This window comes from Stegostoma tigrinum, chromosome 7 (genome assembly GCF_030684315.1).
Source record: "Stegostoma tigrinum isolate sSteTig4 chromosome 7, sSteTig4.hap1, whole genome shotgun sequence".
Taxonomy (NCBI): domain Eukaryota; kingdom Metazoa; phylum Chordata; class Chondrichthyes; order Orectolobiformes; family Stegostomatidae; genus Stegostoma; species Stegostoma tigrinum.
Window position 1 is genome coordinate 36,030,863 of NC_081360.1, and position 18,152 is coordinate 36,049,014.

The window sequence follows — 18,152 nt, forward strand, 5'->3', positions numbered from 1 at the left end:
CTGGAGCGAGAATAAGTTGAGTGGAGAGAGAACAGTTTTCAGAGTCCAACACTCATAAATGTCGAGGGGGAAGCCACAGTATGCAAGTTGTGAGAACAGTAGAAGTCATCCACAGGTTAAAGTGAAGGGTGGGAGTAAAGACAGCCAGCCTGAGATCAGTGCAGGAACCCCATGTTAAAACATGACATGAATGAAATCAACAGGAATCAGAGTTTGTGAGTGAGGCCAAGAATAGTGCCAAAGATTCACAGTTAAAAGCTGCTGGGTAAAAGTCAGAGGAGGTACATAGGATGCAGTTTAAGATAGCTTTGGCATTATATTTTGAAGACCGGCATAATTAAGCTATTACTACTAACTAAATTTCAATGTTTTCTGACTAAAATTTTTATCTTTGCAGAGTATTTATTAATAGTTAATACAACTCAGCATTGCACAAGTGTAAACTAGAAAATTGTAAGATTATAGTATGGCCAGAGTGAGATTTGTTAAATGAAATTGTCAATTAACCTGTAGCACTTGATGCTCAATAGTTGCATTTGTCTTCGCTAACTTTACCATCTCCATAACCTGATAAAAGGCAAACGCGATTGTGACCCATGGCGATGAACTGATGGCCCAGGCAGGTTTTGTAACATCTCCCTGCTCCTCTTGGTATTTTGTCTTTTTTAGAGGACGTTTGGTTTCAAGGTGGGGCATCATACTATCCGAGTGGTGTTGTACAAGATCAATGGTTGCTATGGGAACAGGACTTGATGGAACTGGAATCCGTTCTGCAAGCATCTTCTCTAAACAGTCAAAAGGAGACAAAATAAAAATGTTACATTTGAACTTTTCATTCAATAAATTGAGGATTGGGAAGAAATTTAAACTTTCCACTTATAAGCAACATTGTACTGAAGCAAGTACATCAACTGTGAAGCAAGATACATTAATTAAGATAAAGAATTCAGAATGAATTTTGTTAACAGCTAGAATGGTTAAAGCAGATCCAAATTATGCGATGATTTGTTGTGTTGTGAAATAGAGAAATACATGGGCACAGAGCTAAGAGCTAATTCAAGTGGGAGGAAACATAAAAGAAAAAAAAACATAAACATTGAAGTTGGTTAAACATAAATACTGGCACATATTGATTGTACCAAAGAGCCTGTGTTGTGCTGTAAACTCTGTAATTTGCAGTAGTTGAACTCTGTTCAAAAATCTTTACTCCTTGTCATACATTCAGGTTAACCACTCTGATGAAGTGGATGACAAAGTACAAACGTATTGGCTGACGTGCAGAAAAACACTCCCTTGGTCATTTGCAGCCTAGCACATTCTGCAGTTAGATTAACCACAGTTACACTTTTGAAAACATCACTGACCAACTCGTTACCTTAATGAAAACAGAAAGTGCTAGAAATAGAAAAAACAGCCGTGAAGAGAGAAATAGCTAATGTTTCAGGTTGATGAATTAACTCTGCTTCTCTCTTCCACAGATGTTGCCCAATCTGCTGCTGAGCACTTCTGTTCTTATTTCAATGTTGCAGTATTTTGCTTTTACCCCAATTAGTTCACTGTAATGCTTCCCTTCCAATCTTAGACTTTTAAGTATTGTAAATGTACTTCTGAACATGAAATAGACCTTAATAGTAATGGACAGCATTTTTCAGGTTATTTAGTATTCTGTATGGCTTATGTCTTAAAACTCTAGTTCAGCAACAAAATGCAACTTGACATTTTTGGAAGTGGGCTGCAGTGGTGACAACTATGGGTCATTCCCAACTCTGTAGAAATTACACTCATTGGGACAAGACATGAAAATTTTGTTCAGGAGCTGTAATTGATCTCATTCTGTTCTTTTTCAGGACACGTGTCAGAATTTCCTGAAAAATTTCTTCCATTACACACTGCAAAACCTCAATGAAATTCTTTAAAGTGCTAGTATGAGTTCCTTTAAGGCCAATTTCTGGACTCAAACCCTTGTTAAAGTGATAAATAGCAGAGAAGTTGCTTAGTTTATTCTAAAAAACATTTAGCACATTTGGACATCTGCCTTACAAGGATGGCTTGGCTGAGGCAGATACCATTGATATACCTGTCCAGGTACTGGCACTCAAAGCATTCTTCCCTTGAAGGGACTATTGGCTTGGTATGAGATTGGGTTTCACTCTACTGCACGCATGCTAGATGTTTGGGGCTTAGGAATTTGCAGGTCATTACTTTTACCTGAATTCCTCGAGAAAGTAGTGGATTGAGAAGGAAGTAAACTATTTCCTGTAGCAACTGTTAGCTATCACCTGGAGCTGTTGCCAGAAGGGAATTAAAGACTGTATGTGTTTTGAATGTATTATCTAATAGTATTTCAATTTAATGCTAATCAGGATTGTCAGAATTCTTGTGACGCACAATGTTGATAAATACCTTCATCTTCATCAGGCACTGCTAGCCATTGGATCAAGGCAAACAGTAGGAGAATCACGAGAGAGGCCATACCAATTCCACGGAATGTTTGTGCAGCACCTGAAATCCATATCAGATGATATTGCTGTAGTCACATACAATTCATTTATGCATCTATTCCATTTATATCAGCAACTTATGAGATGATGTAAGGCTGTCACAGCTAAAGACAATATCATTCTCCCGTGACATCTGTGTATGTGCATGCTCCTGTGGGGCTTGTCTCATGACCTGGAATACTCTGTCGGAAAGGTTAGTGGGAGCAGAGTTAATGTAACTCAAAAAAAGGAATTGGATGTATACTTAATAACAAAAAAGAACACAGGGCTATAAGGGAAGAAGCACAAAAGTGGATCTAAATGATCGGAACATAAAAATAGGAACAGGCCAATTAGCTCCCCCCACCCCCCCCCCCCGGACTGTTCTGCATTTCAGTGGAATTATGGCAAATAGAACCTTCTGTTTAATAACTTTGGTATGGGTAAGTGGCTTTCTGTACCATTGTCTAACTTATTAATAAGTAGTAAGTGGTTGAAGCCCCAGTTCGATTCTTTGCATAATGACATGGTTGCATCCTGTCAGTGAGGATATCTATCTGTTACCACATGTCCCCCCCGCCACCACCCTGAACACACCATGTCTCCTGCCAGCCAGCCAAGTTCCCAACAAGGTTTGATTCCATGGGCAGCAATTTTAGACAGGCTGACCTTTATAAAGGACTTTATCACATAACTTCTCAAAGACCAAGTGAATTCATATCTCCCTATGCAATACTTTAGTCATGTTCAAAAAAATGCAATCAGGTTCAAAATAAGTGGCAAACCCTTTGAAAATCTACCAGTGACTAACCACAATGTGATGGGTCAAAAGGTTCTGTGAAACCAATGTCTCCAGCTCTGTGGGCACTACGCATCACACCTTAAAACTAACTGGGCTGGTAGTTTCCAACTGAGCACCAACTGGGTACGTACAATGTCTGGGGCTTTGTTTGTGCACCTATTCATTGATCAGTTAGTTTATCTAGTGATCCTGTTCATTTTTACTTCCCTTTTTTTAAAAATAGATTCTGGTCAGGCAGTGTGGGATATTCACAGTTTAGCAGCCCCAGGTTGCCTGTTAATCTTTTTCTGCTCAGCTGAACAACTGCTAATGTGGTCCGCCAATATGTTCACGAAGAGGAAGTGAAAAGATGCATTCCTTTAACAATTGAAACATTAATAATCAAGCCAGATTGTTCTGCTAACAATTTTATCCTACAACATCAACATGTAAATTCTCTGAAAGGCAAGCCAATTTCATTAAGAAAACAGGAGAATTCTTAAAGATCAGAAAAGACAATTTAGCAGCACTTGATGTTCAGTGAAGCATAAAATAAATGAAAAAAAAACTTGTTTTATTCAAGGTGACTTGACAATACATTGAATATTATATTTACTGACTGTTCAATTTGTGAATGTAGCTTTAAAATTTCTATTAAAAATAACTGACATGCCTACCTCTAAGTTATCTGAAGCACATCAAATGCTTTTATCTTCAACATAACTTGAAGCAAGATAATGAGGACAAAAAGTTGCTACTGTTACTATGTAAATAATGAGCTACCCACTCCCAATGATCAATAATGCCAAGACAGGAAAAATAGAAAAAAGTCCATCATGTCAATACTTACCAAAGGCATTTACCATTACTCCCCCTACCATGGCACCACAGCCTCGGCCCAAACCCAAATGCAGTCCTTGTAAAATTCCCTGGGTAGAAGTCCTTAATGCGGGAGGTACAGCTGCACTGAGATAGGAGATGCATGCAGCCCATACAGATGCATGGGTAACACCTGCATATAAGAAAATTCTTTTCAAGATTTGATTTATTTACATATTGGAATATATAGTTTTAATGTTCAGACATGCATTGCTTTACATATTTGAACGAAAAGGCCTACTTTTCTAAGGCAGCAAGAAAACCAAAACAATCAGATTTATGGTTTCAATTCAATGAACGGCATCTCTTTTTTTCTAATGCTTGCAATTTGTCGAAGGTATTTTCTTGACAAGATACAGCAGAGAAGGAACACTGCCTGTTGTGCCTGTGCCAGATCTTTGAAAGATCTAGTTAAATAGCCTAAAGCTCCACAGCCACATACTATTTTCACCTTCAAGCATAATAGTTTCCCCTTTGGACATTATTACTTAAACTGTGGTGTGGAGGAGCTGGTGTTAGTCTGGGGTAGACAATGTCAAAAATCACATGACACCAGGTGCAGCAAACAGGTTTGTTTGACATCACAAGTGTTTTGGAGGGCAGCCTCTTCGTCAGGTGCAGTGAGAGGAGAGCACGCAGACACAGAGTTTATAGGCAGAGAGAGATGAAGGGCAGAGAGATGAAAGGATCATACAACTTGTGTGAGTGGAGTGAACAAACCTAAAATGGCTGACTGGCTTCCTCCTGTTGAATCTTTAATCATTTATACATACCTGCATTCTAGAAATTGCAGAAGCAGGATATGGAGAACTCTGTTATAAAAGGAGATGCGCGTTTCGATTGATTAAGATGCAAATTCCAGAATCTGTTTCATGTCACTGCCCCGAGATTATTAATCAGTGTCTGCCTAACTTTCCAAACTTCAAACAGGCAGAGCGAATATACAAACGGTAACATCTCCATTCAGACAGTGAACTGTAGTTGTGAGGCCTTGTTCAGAATCTGTCTCAGAGTTTTGATCTGGAATCAGGCTGGTTTTATTCTGAAAGTGTTATCCTTGGCTGCAGTGTATGCAATAGACAACACTGGCCACGTCACATGAGTACCTGCTGTGTATGTGGCAGGTGGTGTTCCCACATGTGACGGTAGCATTCATGTCATGATCCAACATGCCTTGCAGAGATTGCCATGGTAGGGTTGTGTGGTGTTGTGGCCAAAATTGTCCTGCAGCTGCTGGTGTAGAGTGCTGAAACATCCGTTGTAACGAGGAATGTTCCTGGTTCAACTGGTCTGTGGGTGCTGAGTTTCTGTGCCAAATCTGTGGTGTTGCGATAGAAGCAGAAGGCAGCAGAGGTTCCCCATGCAAGAACTTCTGAAGATACACAAAGCCAACACACTTGGACATCCCACTGTATCAGGCAACGGGACCCTGTGTGAGAAGCTCTCTGGCTATGTCAAGGGCATCTTGAAACCCATCGTACAAGGAGCACACAGCTTCAGTTGCAACACAACATCCCCCGCAACGATAGCACTGCTGCAACAGCCTCAGTACTCAACACCAACAACTGCCAATTTCCGGACACCAGCCTACATCTGCTGCATCCTCGACCATGACATCTTCACCTTCAACAACCAGCTCTTCATCCAGAAGAACCATGGGAATGATACTTGCACCCAAATACGCCAACGTTTTCATACATAAGCTTCAGCAAGACTTTGTGGCGCAGGACCTCCAGCCAACACTATACACCAAATACGGAGACGATATTTTCTCCCTTTGGAGTCATGGTGAGGAATCACAGAAACACCTACATAGTGATATCAACAAGTTTTATCCCACGTTCAGACTTACCATGGACTACTCTTCAGAATCAGTCTCATTCTAGGACACGCTTACCTCCATCAAGGACAGACATATCATTTCCTCACTCTACCACAAAACCCACAGATAAACTCACCATGCTGCACTTCTCTAGCTTCCACCCACTATATATTAAAAAGAGCAGCCCCGACAGCTAAGCCCTGTGCTCAGATAAGGAGGAATGTGACAGATGCCCTCATAGGCATAGGATACAATGCTCATCAATTGCCAGTTCTGACGTGCCACAGTGAAAAACGCAACGACCTCCTCAGATACAAGATACGACCGATAGAGTACCCTTCGTTGTCCAGTAATTCCCTGGAGCATAGAAATTATGCCATTTTCTTTGCAGCCTTCAACATGTCATCAATGACATTGAGCATCTTGCCAAGATCTTCCCCAAGCCTCCACTTCTCACCTTCAAACAACCACCAAACCTTAAATGGACAATCGTTCGCAGCAAACTACCCAGCCTCCAGGACAACACGACTCTGCCATGGCAAACCATGCAAGGCATGTCAGATAATCAACATGGACACTACCATCACACGTGCGAACACAATTCACCACATTCACGGCACGTACTTGTGTGATTTGGCCAGTGTTGTCTATGTCATATGCTGCAGGCAAGGATGCATGGTATATTGGTGAGACCATGCATACGCTATGACAACAGATGAATGGACACCGCGCAACACCCACCAGACAGGAGTGTTCCCTCTCAGTGCGGGAGCACTTCAGCAGCCAAGGGCATTCGGCTTCCAATCTGCGTGATCCACGGCAGACTTTGAGATACACAACAATGCAGAATCACCGAGCAGAGACTGATAGCCAAATTCTACACCCATGAGGCTGGTCTCAACTGGGATCTTGGATTCATGTTGCGCTACAGGTTGACCCACCACACTTCTGTATCCGTAAAATCTTCCTCACTGTCCTGTTTTGACAGCTTCACTTGGATAAATTGTTATAATCTCTCTACCTTAATTAGTTTGTACAGCTTTAGATTACTTATCACTGTCTCTCACTCACACACACATTCTTTCTCTCTCTCTCGCACACACAGACACACACAAACAAACATGCTCTCTCTCACACACACACACACACACACACACACACACGCCTATGGGATGAACCATTTCATCTGAGATATTTGTTTATTTGCGGATAAGTACTATTTTGTTCAAGGAACACACAATTTGTGGTCACAGACAGTAAGTGTGGCACTTTATAAATTCCTGCTTTACGAATAAAACCAATTGGATTCCAGATCAAAACTCTGAGACAGATTCTGAACAAGGCCTCACAACTACAATTCAGTGTCCGAATGGAGGTGTTACTGTTTGTATATTCCTATCGCCCTGCCTGTTTGAAAGTTAGGCAGACACTGATTAATAATCTCGGGGCAGTGACATGAAACAGATTCTGGAATTTGCATCTTAATCAATCGAAACGCGCATCTCCTTTTATAACAGAGTTCTCCATATCCTGCTTCTGCAATTTCTAGAATGCAGGAATGTATAAATGATTAAAGATTCAACAGGAGGAAGCCAGTCAGCCATTTTAGGTTTGTTCACCCCACTCACACAAGTTGTATGATCCTTTCATCTCTCTGCCCTTCATCTCTCTCTGCCTATAAACTCTGTGTCTGCGTGCTCTCCTCTCACTGCACCTGACGAAGAGGCTGCCCTCCAAAACACTTGTGATTTCAGGCAATCCTGTTTGACGGGAACCTGGTGTTGTGTGATTTTTGGCATTACTTAGTCTACTTCTGCCACCCTTTCTGGCAGTGAACTCAAGGTCATAGCAACATGCTCTGTAAACATGAGATAGTCAGTCAGTAGCAGGAAAGAAAGGAGGATTTCTTGGCCTGCAGAAGTGAAAATGTTGGTCCTACTTACCTACTTCTGCTCCTCTAATGGTAGCAAGCGGAGGAACCATTTTACTCAACAGCTTTTGGGTTGATATTTCAGGGAAGAACATTATAATTATTTCCTTTTGCCATGTGTGAAGGTTTCGAAATTTTCTTGACATTGTTCTTACCTTGTAACACCTCCATGGGGAGCACATACCATGCATTTTCCAAATAAGATATATACAAGAAACGAGCCGTGTTACAGGCCAGGCCAACGTACAATACCCTGGAACAGAAGTAGAAGCAGTTAACAACAAAGCATTGGCTTCGCTGGAAATAATCCAAGTATGTTAACCCCAATTTCTGAAATCTGAAACACTGCTGAGAGAGGTGAAATGTGTACATGAGAAATCTTTTTTGGTGCATCTGTCCTCTGAGTGCCGGAGGTGACAAAGTAAGCAACAGCTACCAGCAGATAGATTTTATCCACCAAACTGAATCTGATCACAGGTGGATGGATCTATTAGCTGACCCATCCAGGTACCAATGGCATAATAGATAATCAATGCAAGAACAAGTTACCTCTTATAATAATAGTCTACACAAAGGGATCACATGGAGCAGTGGTGTAAACATTGCCTTTAGATTTATTTCAAGCTCAGTTTCTTGTGGTTACAAGCCTCCAGTATAAATTACATTGACCAGGCCCATTTCAGTTGCTTGTCAAAAATAGGCCCAAAACACAAAACCATCTGTAAAAATGGCACAAACTGGAAATGCCAATCACAGAGAATACAAGGTAGTAGGTGTGGGAAAGGAACTGCTACACTTATGCAGGAGAGGTACAATACCGATGTTGAAGCATAATGGAGGAAACTTTATTCATTATCCTGTACTTGGTGCTGACACTGAACGGCTGAAATGTAGCATTCCACTCCCCAATGTTAACATTCCTTGTTGAGTAAGAATATGGAGCAGAATGGGACAATGGTGTAAAATGGGCAGGATCAAATCAGCTGTCCATTAAATGCAGCACCCTATACTGAATTCCACTGACTCGAATGTGTATCTGTGAAAGTGGTATTGAGTCAGATGCATCAGAGGAATTACATAGATTTGACGTTAAAAATAGGCAGTTCTGTACCACTGGGAGAGTTAAGGTCTAAGAAACAGATAGCCCACCCCAGACGTGTCTCCAACCTATTCATTTGTCTGTCGTTACCTGAGACTGGTACGTGAATGGGTTCCCAATCCACTCTGTTTAAAGTATGATAATGAAGCTGCTAACCTTATTGTCATTTATATAGTTGGCTGTAACTGCACTTAGCTGGGTTTTCCAACCATTGGGCTATCTTCGGCAAGAGTTAGATGGTGGAGTCAGGAGATAAATGCCTTTGCACTTTCCTCCTGGATCCAAACAACTACCTGAGACATATCTAAAAGCACACACTACACCAACATTCTCTGCAGCCTTCACCTACTGGTCCTAGGCCTGGCACATAACATTTGACCTCTCTTCACCACAGGTCTCGAATATACACCACGCCCATGCACCTCCCACACAGACGTCTAATCTTCTCCAAAGCAATTAATGCTCTGCACGACTCCTCCAAGATATCTGATCTCTGACAGGCGAGTGCAATCCTTCAAACACAAAGTCTCTGGCTTTACCACCCTCAGCGCTTCCAGGATCAAGAGCCCACACACTCACTCTGTCCACCACCTGGGTCCAACTCCTGCCTTGACCGAATCCCCAAATAAAATCCTCCCTATCTAACTGTGCGCCTCTCCCTCCAATGGAATTTCCTTCCTTGGCCCTCGCTCTAAATAGTAACTCATTTGGTCTGTGGAAAGCACTCCTGCTTTTCCTGGACAAGACAATAAATGCCTTTGACTAATTCTCGCAGGGTAGGGAGCCTCTAGAGGGACCTTTAAAGCGTCCTATCCTCTTCCATCAGCTGGAATTCCTGACACCAGGGAAATCAAGCTGATTGTGGTTTGAATTAGACTTATTCTTAAAATGAGACCAGACAATTTCGTATGTTTATTTAAATGACCCAATCACGACCTGACTAGAGATTGTTCACCAAATCCTTTACCTGACTTCATGAAAACAGGAAGTGAGCAATTCAAGTGTTTTGCTTTTTAGTGACTCTGCACCCCCCAACCCACCAACCCCCACCACCACAATCCCACACAAACCAAACCCTTCCATTTTTGACTGTTAAAATTACATTTTTCAACAGATATTAAAGAATCTCTCCAATGAATCAGAGAAGTGCATTTTAGAGTGGGCTACTGCAAGCTGAACAAAAATTTACAGACCAACCGTTCTGTGGTGTAAATTCTGTGAGATTTGTTCATTCTGTCACAATGGTAAATCAGATGTTAAAAAACATTCAAATGTTTTCAGGGTAGATAAACAAACACTGGCCTAGATTTTCATGAGGTTGTGAAGACTTTGCAGTTTATCCAAAATGGTGCTGGGAACCCAGATCCAAAAATCCTACTGCTATTACTGACTGCAACTGCTCCTTTCAAACTGCAATCTGTATCACTTAAAAGGTGAAGGGTCTTAGATGAGTGGGAACCCAACATCTACAAACCACACAACACCTTGACTTCAGAACATATTGCCGGTTCAAGGCAGCAACTCACCATCCCCTTCTCCAAGGCAATTAGGATGGACAGTAAACTCCAGTTTAGCCAGCAATTCCCATATTCCAAAAACAATATGTTTTTAAATCCCGTTTTCACCATTAGGGGAATAAAAAGCAGGACATGGCTGATACATAAGGGAAACCCAAATCCCAAAAGGCCATTGCTGAGTTCAAGCAGAACCCAATGTTGCTGAACTGAAGGTCTTACCAAACAGTAAATGAGTTACAGTTTTTTGGGGTAGAATATAAATGTTTGAAAAGGGTGGAGAAGATTTGTGGAGCTGTCAAGCTAAGAAGTTATTTAAATCCATGTCCTTTTATTTTCGAAGGGAAGAAAACAGTCTGTCTCTGTTTGTAAGTTGAAATAAATCTGTCCTTGACATTTCAAAAGCTATTTGGAACTGCACCTTAAGTATAATCCTAATAGCATTGTTTTTGCTTGACTCCTTTTCACAATCTAGCATTGACACAGTGGTTAGAAGATTAGGTCACAGTTAGAATAATAGATCCAAGAATTCATTAAAGGATTAGTTGGCTTTGATGTTGATACATGTGGATGATACAGATAATTTTTGTTTTTGGAAAGGATTAAGTATTTGAGAAGTTTTAAATGTATTTGGCTTTTATGAATGAGAGTGATTTGAAATAGCGGAGTCATACAATCATAAAGTGAGAAACAGGCCCTTCGGTCCAACCTGTCCATGCCAAACATAATCTCAAACTAATCTAGTCCCACCTCCCTGCACCTGGCCTACGTCCCTCCAAACCTGTTCTATTCATGTATTTAACCAAATATCTTTTAAACATTGTACCTGTGCCCGCATCCACCACTTCCTCAGGAAGTTCATTCCACACATGAACCACCCTACTGAGTAAACAAAAAGCCCCTCATGTTTTTTAAATCTCTCTCCTCTCACCTTAAAAATATCCCCCCTTGTCTTGAAATCCCTGATCCTAGGGAAAAGACACTGACCATTAATCCTCCCTATTCCCCTTATGATTTTATAAACTTCTATAAGGTCACCTCGCAACCTCCTACACTCCAGTGAAAAAGTCCCGGCCCAGCCAGCCTTTCTTTATAGCTCAAACATTTCATACCCAGCAACATCCTGGTAAATCTCTTCTGAACCCTCTCTAGCCTAATGATGTCCTTATAGCAGAGTGACCAGAACTGGACACAGTACTCCAGAAGATGCCTCACCAATGTCCTATACAATCTCATTATGACATCCCAACTCCTACACTCAAGGGAGTGAGCAACAAAGCCAAGTATGCTAAATGCTTTTTTAACTACCCTGTATGTGACACAAAGTTTAAAGAATTATGTACCTGAACGCCTCGTCCCTCGGTTCTAAAATGCTTACCCCAGGCCCTGCCATTAAACGTGTAGGTCCTGCCCGGCTGTAATAGATATTCAGAATTTCATTTTGTTTCATCTTTGCATGGCTCCTGACATCTGCCCAGAGTGGATATTGAGTGAAATGACATGAAAAATATCACAGCAAAGGACAGTGAATAAGGCCTGGTTTGGTATGAGTTGGCATTAACTTGGCATAGGCTGTACAAAGAACCATTGGGATGACTGGAGTGCATGGTTAAGTACGTTGGCATGGATTAAGTATGAATGAGTGTGAGAGGTGAAGGCTAAAATCAAACAAACACAACTGGATCCAAATTCTAGCAAACTGACACAGACATTTTAACCACCCTGCCTTGGCTCTTAGCAGTCCCTGTGGGTGCCTCCAGTCTAGATCCAGGTGCAGTGAGTCCAACTGTATCTGACATCTATCCCCACTCTAGAACGATGATGCTACCCCTCATGAAACCTTTTTAAGACAGGCGCAGCAAGCCTGAAAATTTCCCACCACTGCACATTACCTTGGAGTGAAAATTCAGGACATGTTAATACTTTGTTTATGAATTTGTTTATAATTAGTATTTTGATTGAAAAACCACACTGCTTTTGGGTTTCAGTTTAGCCCCAGACAAATGAAGCCCTCGAGCATAAATTTCCTTCAGTACAAAACTACTGTCTTTAAACAGACTGAGTCTTGTCACCTCGTTTATAAGTCTTGTTTATAACTGTGTACTGTATCAGGCAAGGGGAAACTGAATATAGCAGCTTACCTAATGTGACCGACCAGTTCAATGAACTTGTGACTGAAGAAGTAAGCAGTCAGTTCTGATACATGACTGAGGACTGAGCAGATTCCAAAAAGTGTAGTTGTCCCATTCAAGTCTTCCAGATGCCAGTAGAGGAATGTAAACACAAAGCCATAACCAAAGCCCATGAACGAGGCCACAAATAGTACAGAACCATATTGCACACTGCAAATTATTCTCAGGAGCTGCCTAAATTCAAATGTTTTCGTTCCTGTACTCTTGGATTCTTCAGCATTATTTGTGACTCCAGAATCTTCCACTGAAGGATTATGAGCCACTCGTTGAATTTCAATAAATTCTTTACTTTTATTTTCGTCAGGTTTTAAGTGACTGTAGTCAAATCTGAATTGGGTTGACACAATTAGTGTTATGGACATTAAAACTCCAAAAACAATAAAGGTTATCCTGTAATTCTTGTAATCAGGTATCTGACAGCCCTGACCCTGAACAGAAACCTCAATGTGCGTGTGGTCAATTGAGATGCCAACTGCCAGCATGGTAATGCCCCATCCTAAGGAACCCCACATTCGCTGCAATCCATAGCGATCTCTGTGTTTACCAAGGTACTGCAGGGTAACAGTGTCTACGATAGTGACTGCTGGTGCACTGAAAAATTCTCCAACGATAACCACCAACAATATTAGTAAGAAAATATTTTCAACTTCTGCCGAGTCATAAGTGATCAATTTGGTGGGCTGGAGAGTTTTGGCGGATGTACTGCTGGCCGTGGTGAAATATGACATCCTGTTGGCATTTATGGTTGCTGTTGAATTCTCAGCACTTGGAACAGCTCTTTTCTGTAAAACATGACCTTCTTCTGAACTGACCGAGGTAAATGAAGCGCTAAGATTACCCATGTATCCAAAAGGTTGGCTTGTGAAAGTCTCCCTCTGCACCCGACTTTTATTCGACTCGGTTGAGTCAAAGTGGTTTGTAGATGCAGTCGTGGGTAATGCTGAAAGAGTAGAGAAATTTGAAGCTGATGTGGTAGGCACTGGATTCTTTGACTCACACTTCATGGAGGCAGGTTTCACAAAACCAATTCCCAGGTTGAAGGCAATCCAACACATGACTGAAAAGAGAAGGACAATTTTGCCTTTTCTAAATCGATCTGCTATGACTCCCCAGAACGGTGCACTGCAGAATTCAATAAAATACATTATTCCCATGAGAAGTCCACCTTGGCTGGCCAAGATACCAAGCTGTTTATAATATACAGGTAACAATGGGTACAATGATCCATACCCAGAGTAACAGAAGAAGTAAAACACTTTGGAAATAAGAAGGTCATTACTTATTTTTATACAGCGTCTCTCTAACCAATCCTGTTCCTCTGTTTCTGTTGCTTCTGTTTCCAAATGGGTAGGATTAGTTGGTGGGTCATTCCTTGCTTCTGTTGACACAGTGTTGAAAGGTTCAGAAAGAATATACTTTCTTTTCTGGTCCTCTTCATCATCAGAAAGGATAGCAACTTTGTCATCACTCGCCATAGTTAACTGAAGTGTGTTCAGATTCCTTCACTAGTCTACAAATGAAAAGGAGACATTTAGAAAATTCTTTACATGAATTTAAAACTAAAGCCTTAAATTCAACATAGTATTGCTAATAGATTTCAGGAAAAACTGCCTTATTTTTAATTGTCAGTGTCAAGTTGGATGGTTAAAAAAGACAAAGTTCAACAAATTATACACCTACTCCATTTATTGAACGGAAGTCATTTATCTGTGTCTTTAATTTCTAAACCAAAAACATGTTTTTGAAATGTCCCCTGACAAAGCTGAGGACGTGGAATCTGTCTGGAATGCATACCCGAACTTCCAACAATTACCGGCAGTTAGGAATCTGATTATAATCAATTATACCAGTACAGCAAGCATAAACAAGATCACAAATTTTTCTATTGGTTTTAGAGCTCAAACACAGTGCTTGCAAACAATGTGCTCTTTTGTGTTCATGTGCCACCCATTCATCTCAGTACACAGAATCGTTAACAATGTCATGTGATCAACTGAAGGGGCTGATTTGTCATTGGCCTGTGCAGAAAGCTTTGGGTTGCTGCGCAGCTTCAACAGAAGATTTCTTGTAACCATCCATCAGAAATAGAAATATTAAATATTTCATCTTGAGATGGAGCGCTAGATGAAAATCCAATTTTCAAAATAAATATGACATTATCTGCTTCTTAATAATTAATGATAGTCTAATGAAATTGCAGAATACAATCATGCAGCATGTGTTTTGAAAAAAAAATTGGTTTGTCCTTATGTCATTAATTACTGAGAAACCAGGCATTCTCTTTTATTATCTTTTAAGTTGCAATTTCAATCCTGGTTGAGAAACTGAAAAATAACAAGTGAGTTTCACGTGGGTTTAGCTTGCAAATGAAACGATCAGCTAGGTCATACAAATCAGTGAGGTCTTAAGCCCGACCACCAGTCTGTCCTGAGTGAACTGAACTTGTCAGTGAAGCTACAACTGGCCTAATCACTTTGGATAAGGCCTGGGAATTAAGCTTTGCTTTCTTGTAACATATTCACCCATTCACATACACAGAATGTGAGGTCAGAATCAGGGTGGGACCTGTTGTTTCCCATGGTAAAACAGCCTGCTCAAATACACCAATTGAGTTACAGATGATGAATAACCACTGCGTTAAGCAACAAGTGTGCAATGCCCATTTAGTTTTACACTGGGACAGGGTGACGTAAGATGAAGAGGATCGAAGATGTTGGAGAAAGATGTCTACAAAATAAACAATTCTAAGTGAAAAGCGATAATCTGCTTTAATCCAGCAACAAGCAGCATTTAGTGTTGGTTCGATTTGACTTTGCTCGTTTTCTCAGAATGATCTTGTGTGCTGCAAATTTGAGGTGATAATGTAATTGCCAGGAAAGAGAACATCTGAACCCAATGAGCAACACAAATAACTGGGTAGCCCATATTCAGTCAGACCGAATGATTGGAAAATTAACAGTGCAAGTATACATTAGAGTGGGTGAATATTATACTGCATCAGGCAGAGAAAAAGAAAGCGGGGTGGGGGGTCCCAAAACTGACTTAAGGAAGAGAGAAAATGAGATTCAAAAGACAAAAAATTAAAATTTGAACACTTTTGAAGTCTGTAACAGAAATTTAAATCTGAAGAAAGGATACTACGTATTAGCGATTTTAAGTTCAAAGATATTTTTTCATAACTGAAGGAATGAGGGCATCACTGTTTAGGCCAGCATTTACTGCCCATCTCAAATTGCCCAGAGGGCAGTTTAAGAGTCAACCACATTGCTGTAGGTCTGGAGAGTCACATGTAGGCCAGACCAGGCAGTTTCCTTCCCGAAGGCCATTATTGGACCAAATGGGGTTTTCTGACAATCGACAATGGATCATGGTCATCATTAGACTTTTAATTACAGATTTTGTTTTGTTAAATTAATCACATGAAGTGTAATAAACAAAGTTGATAAGCTGCAGATGCAGATAGCCATGTGGAAAGATGATGTTTTGGCAATATAGGAGACTCGGCTCAAGAAAGGTTGGACAGGGAAACACAATATTCTGGACACAGAAGAGAACAGGAAGTAAAGAAAGGAAGAGGCACATTAGAGTATTGAGGAAGATAAAACAAGGCTGGAGAAATAGAATGTTCTGGAGAAGTCAAGGACTGAATCTGTTGGTTTACAGTTAATAAACCACAGAAGTAAATTGCTCTAAAGACCAACAAACTGTGGAACTAAATACAAAGCAGTAAATTCACAAGGAAATTAAAGAGATGCAACAGCTATACAGTAGTGTTAATGGGGTACTTAAGGGATCCAAATTGTTTGACATAATAGAACTGAAAGGGACAGAGAAAAAGAGTTTCGAGGAAAGGTTCAGGATAATTCTCAGGAGACAAATAAGAGTATGAGAAATATCTGGTAGTCAATATAAAAGTCTTTAAAGGTATATAATTAATAAAAATGTATCAAGGGGAGGACTACGTCTATTAAAGGCCAAAAATATGGATATATGAATGGAGGCACAGGGCATACCTGGGGGATTAAATGAGTATTGTCTTTACCAAGAAAAATCTTGCCATGCTGGAAGAGGAGGTAGTGAGTACTGATGGCTAAAAATTGACGAAGAGAAGTTATGAGAAAGGTTGCCTGTACTTGAAGTCGATGAGTCACCAGGACCTGATTCAGTGAAGTGTAAGGGAAAAACTTAGGAGACTAAGCGTTAACAGTAGAAATATATTAACCGTAACCTTTCAATGCTCCTTAGATAGGGGATGCAGCAGAGGACCACAGAAATGAAAAATGTTACACCCTTTATTCAAAATAGCTGTAAGGATAAACACAGAAATTGACTTTGGTGCTAGAAACATTTAGAAACAATAATCCAGAAGAAAATTAACAGTCACTCAGATAGGAATTCACATTTAAATAATTGATTTGAGCATTTTTTTAAAGGATACTGATAATGTTAACAAAGGAAATGTAGCTGATATGGTGTACATAGGCTGCCAAAATACACTTGAGAAAGTGCCACATAATAGACTTGGCAGTAGAAGGTCGACTGAATGACAGGAAACAGGATAGTTTCTATTCAGTCTAGAGCAATGTATACAGAGGTGTACTCTGAATGTTACTGCTAGGCCCACTACTTTTCCGGAAATATACTGTAATTAACTGTAAGATTTCTAAAGGACCGACACTGATAGACTAGTGGACACATTGCAAGTGACAGATTAATGCAGCAAACTGTTAAGAAATGCATTTTGGTAGCAGTGGGGAGGGGCAATAAAATGTGAAAGTACAATTCTCTATGGGAAGCTGTAATGGAGAAACCCAGAATATTTGTGCAGAATTCAATGAAAGCAGAAGGATAGGTTGTGAAGGTGCTTAAAGAAGGGTGTGGGATCCTGGGATTTATAAATAGAGGCATAGAGTACAAAAGTAAGGAAGTTTTTAACCGGGTGTTTGTGTATTTTTGCAACTACCTTCCCTAGAGGGTTGTAGATGCTAAATCCTAGAGTATATTGAAGACTATGATTGACAGATTGACAGACTGTAGGAATGCAATTAGCAGGGAAGGACATCTGGGATAAAAGGTCAGTCACGACTACAATGAATAGCAGAGTAGGCTCGAGGGCTAAACAGTTCTCTGATGAAGGGTTTAGGCCCGAAATGCCAGCTTTTGTGCTCCTGAGATGCTGCTTGGCCTGCTGTGTTCATCCAGCTCCACACTTTGTTATCTTGGATTCTCCAGCATCTGCAGTTCCCATTATGTCTTTGCTGCAGCTCCCATGGCTTTTGTTTTTACTTTCAAGGAATGTTGAATCTTTATAAAATACTGGTTTGACCTCAACTAGATTACTGTGTTCAACTCTGGACACCACATTTAAGATGGATGTGAAGGTTTTAGTGAAGGTGCAAAAAAAAATTTCCACAATAGCTCCAGGAATTAAACATTTTAGATACCTGGATACATT

At 40.5% G+C, this 18,152-nt stretch overlaps 1 protein-coding gene across 3 annotated transcripts in view; it reads right to left on the reverse strand.

The window, feature by feature from the left end:
• mfsd6b (major facilitator superfamily domain containing 6b) overlaps positions 1-18,152 on the reverse strand; it is a 61,046-nt gene that overhangs the window by 2,364 nt on the left and 40,530 nt on the right. For all 3 annotated transcript variants that reach the window (XM_048534747.2, XM_048534746.2, XM_048534748.2), the window contains exons 2-6: positions 12,647-14,207; positions 8,048-8,145; positions 4,112-4,273; positions 2,404-2,502; positions 508-785 (exon numbers count right to left, since the gene is read on the reverse strand). In XM_048534747.2, coding sequence (XP_048390704.1) covers positions 508-785; positions 2,404-2,502; positions 4,112-4,273; positions 8,048-8,145; positions 12,647-14,172 — 2,163 coding nt within the window. In that variant the 5' untranslated portion in view covers positions 14,173-14,207. The remainder of the gene's footprint in view (positions 1-507; positions 786-2,403; positions 2,503-4,111; positions 4,274-8,047; positions 8,146-12,646; positions 14,208-18,152) is intronic.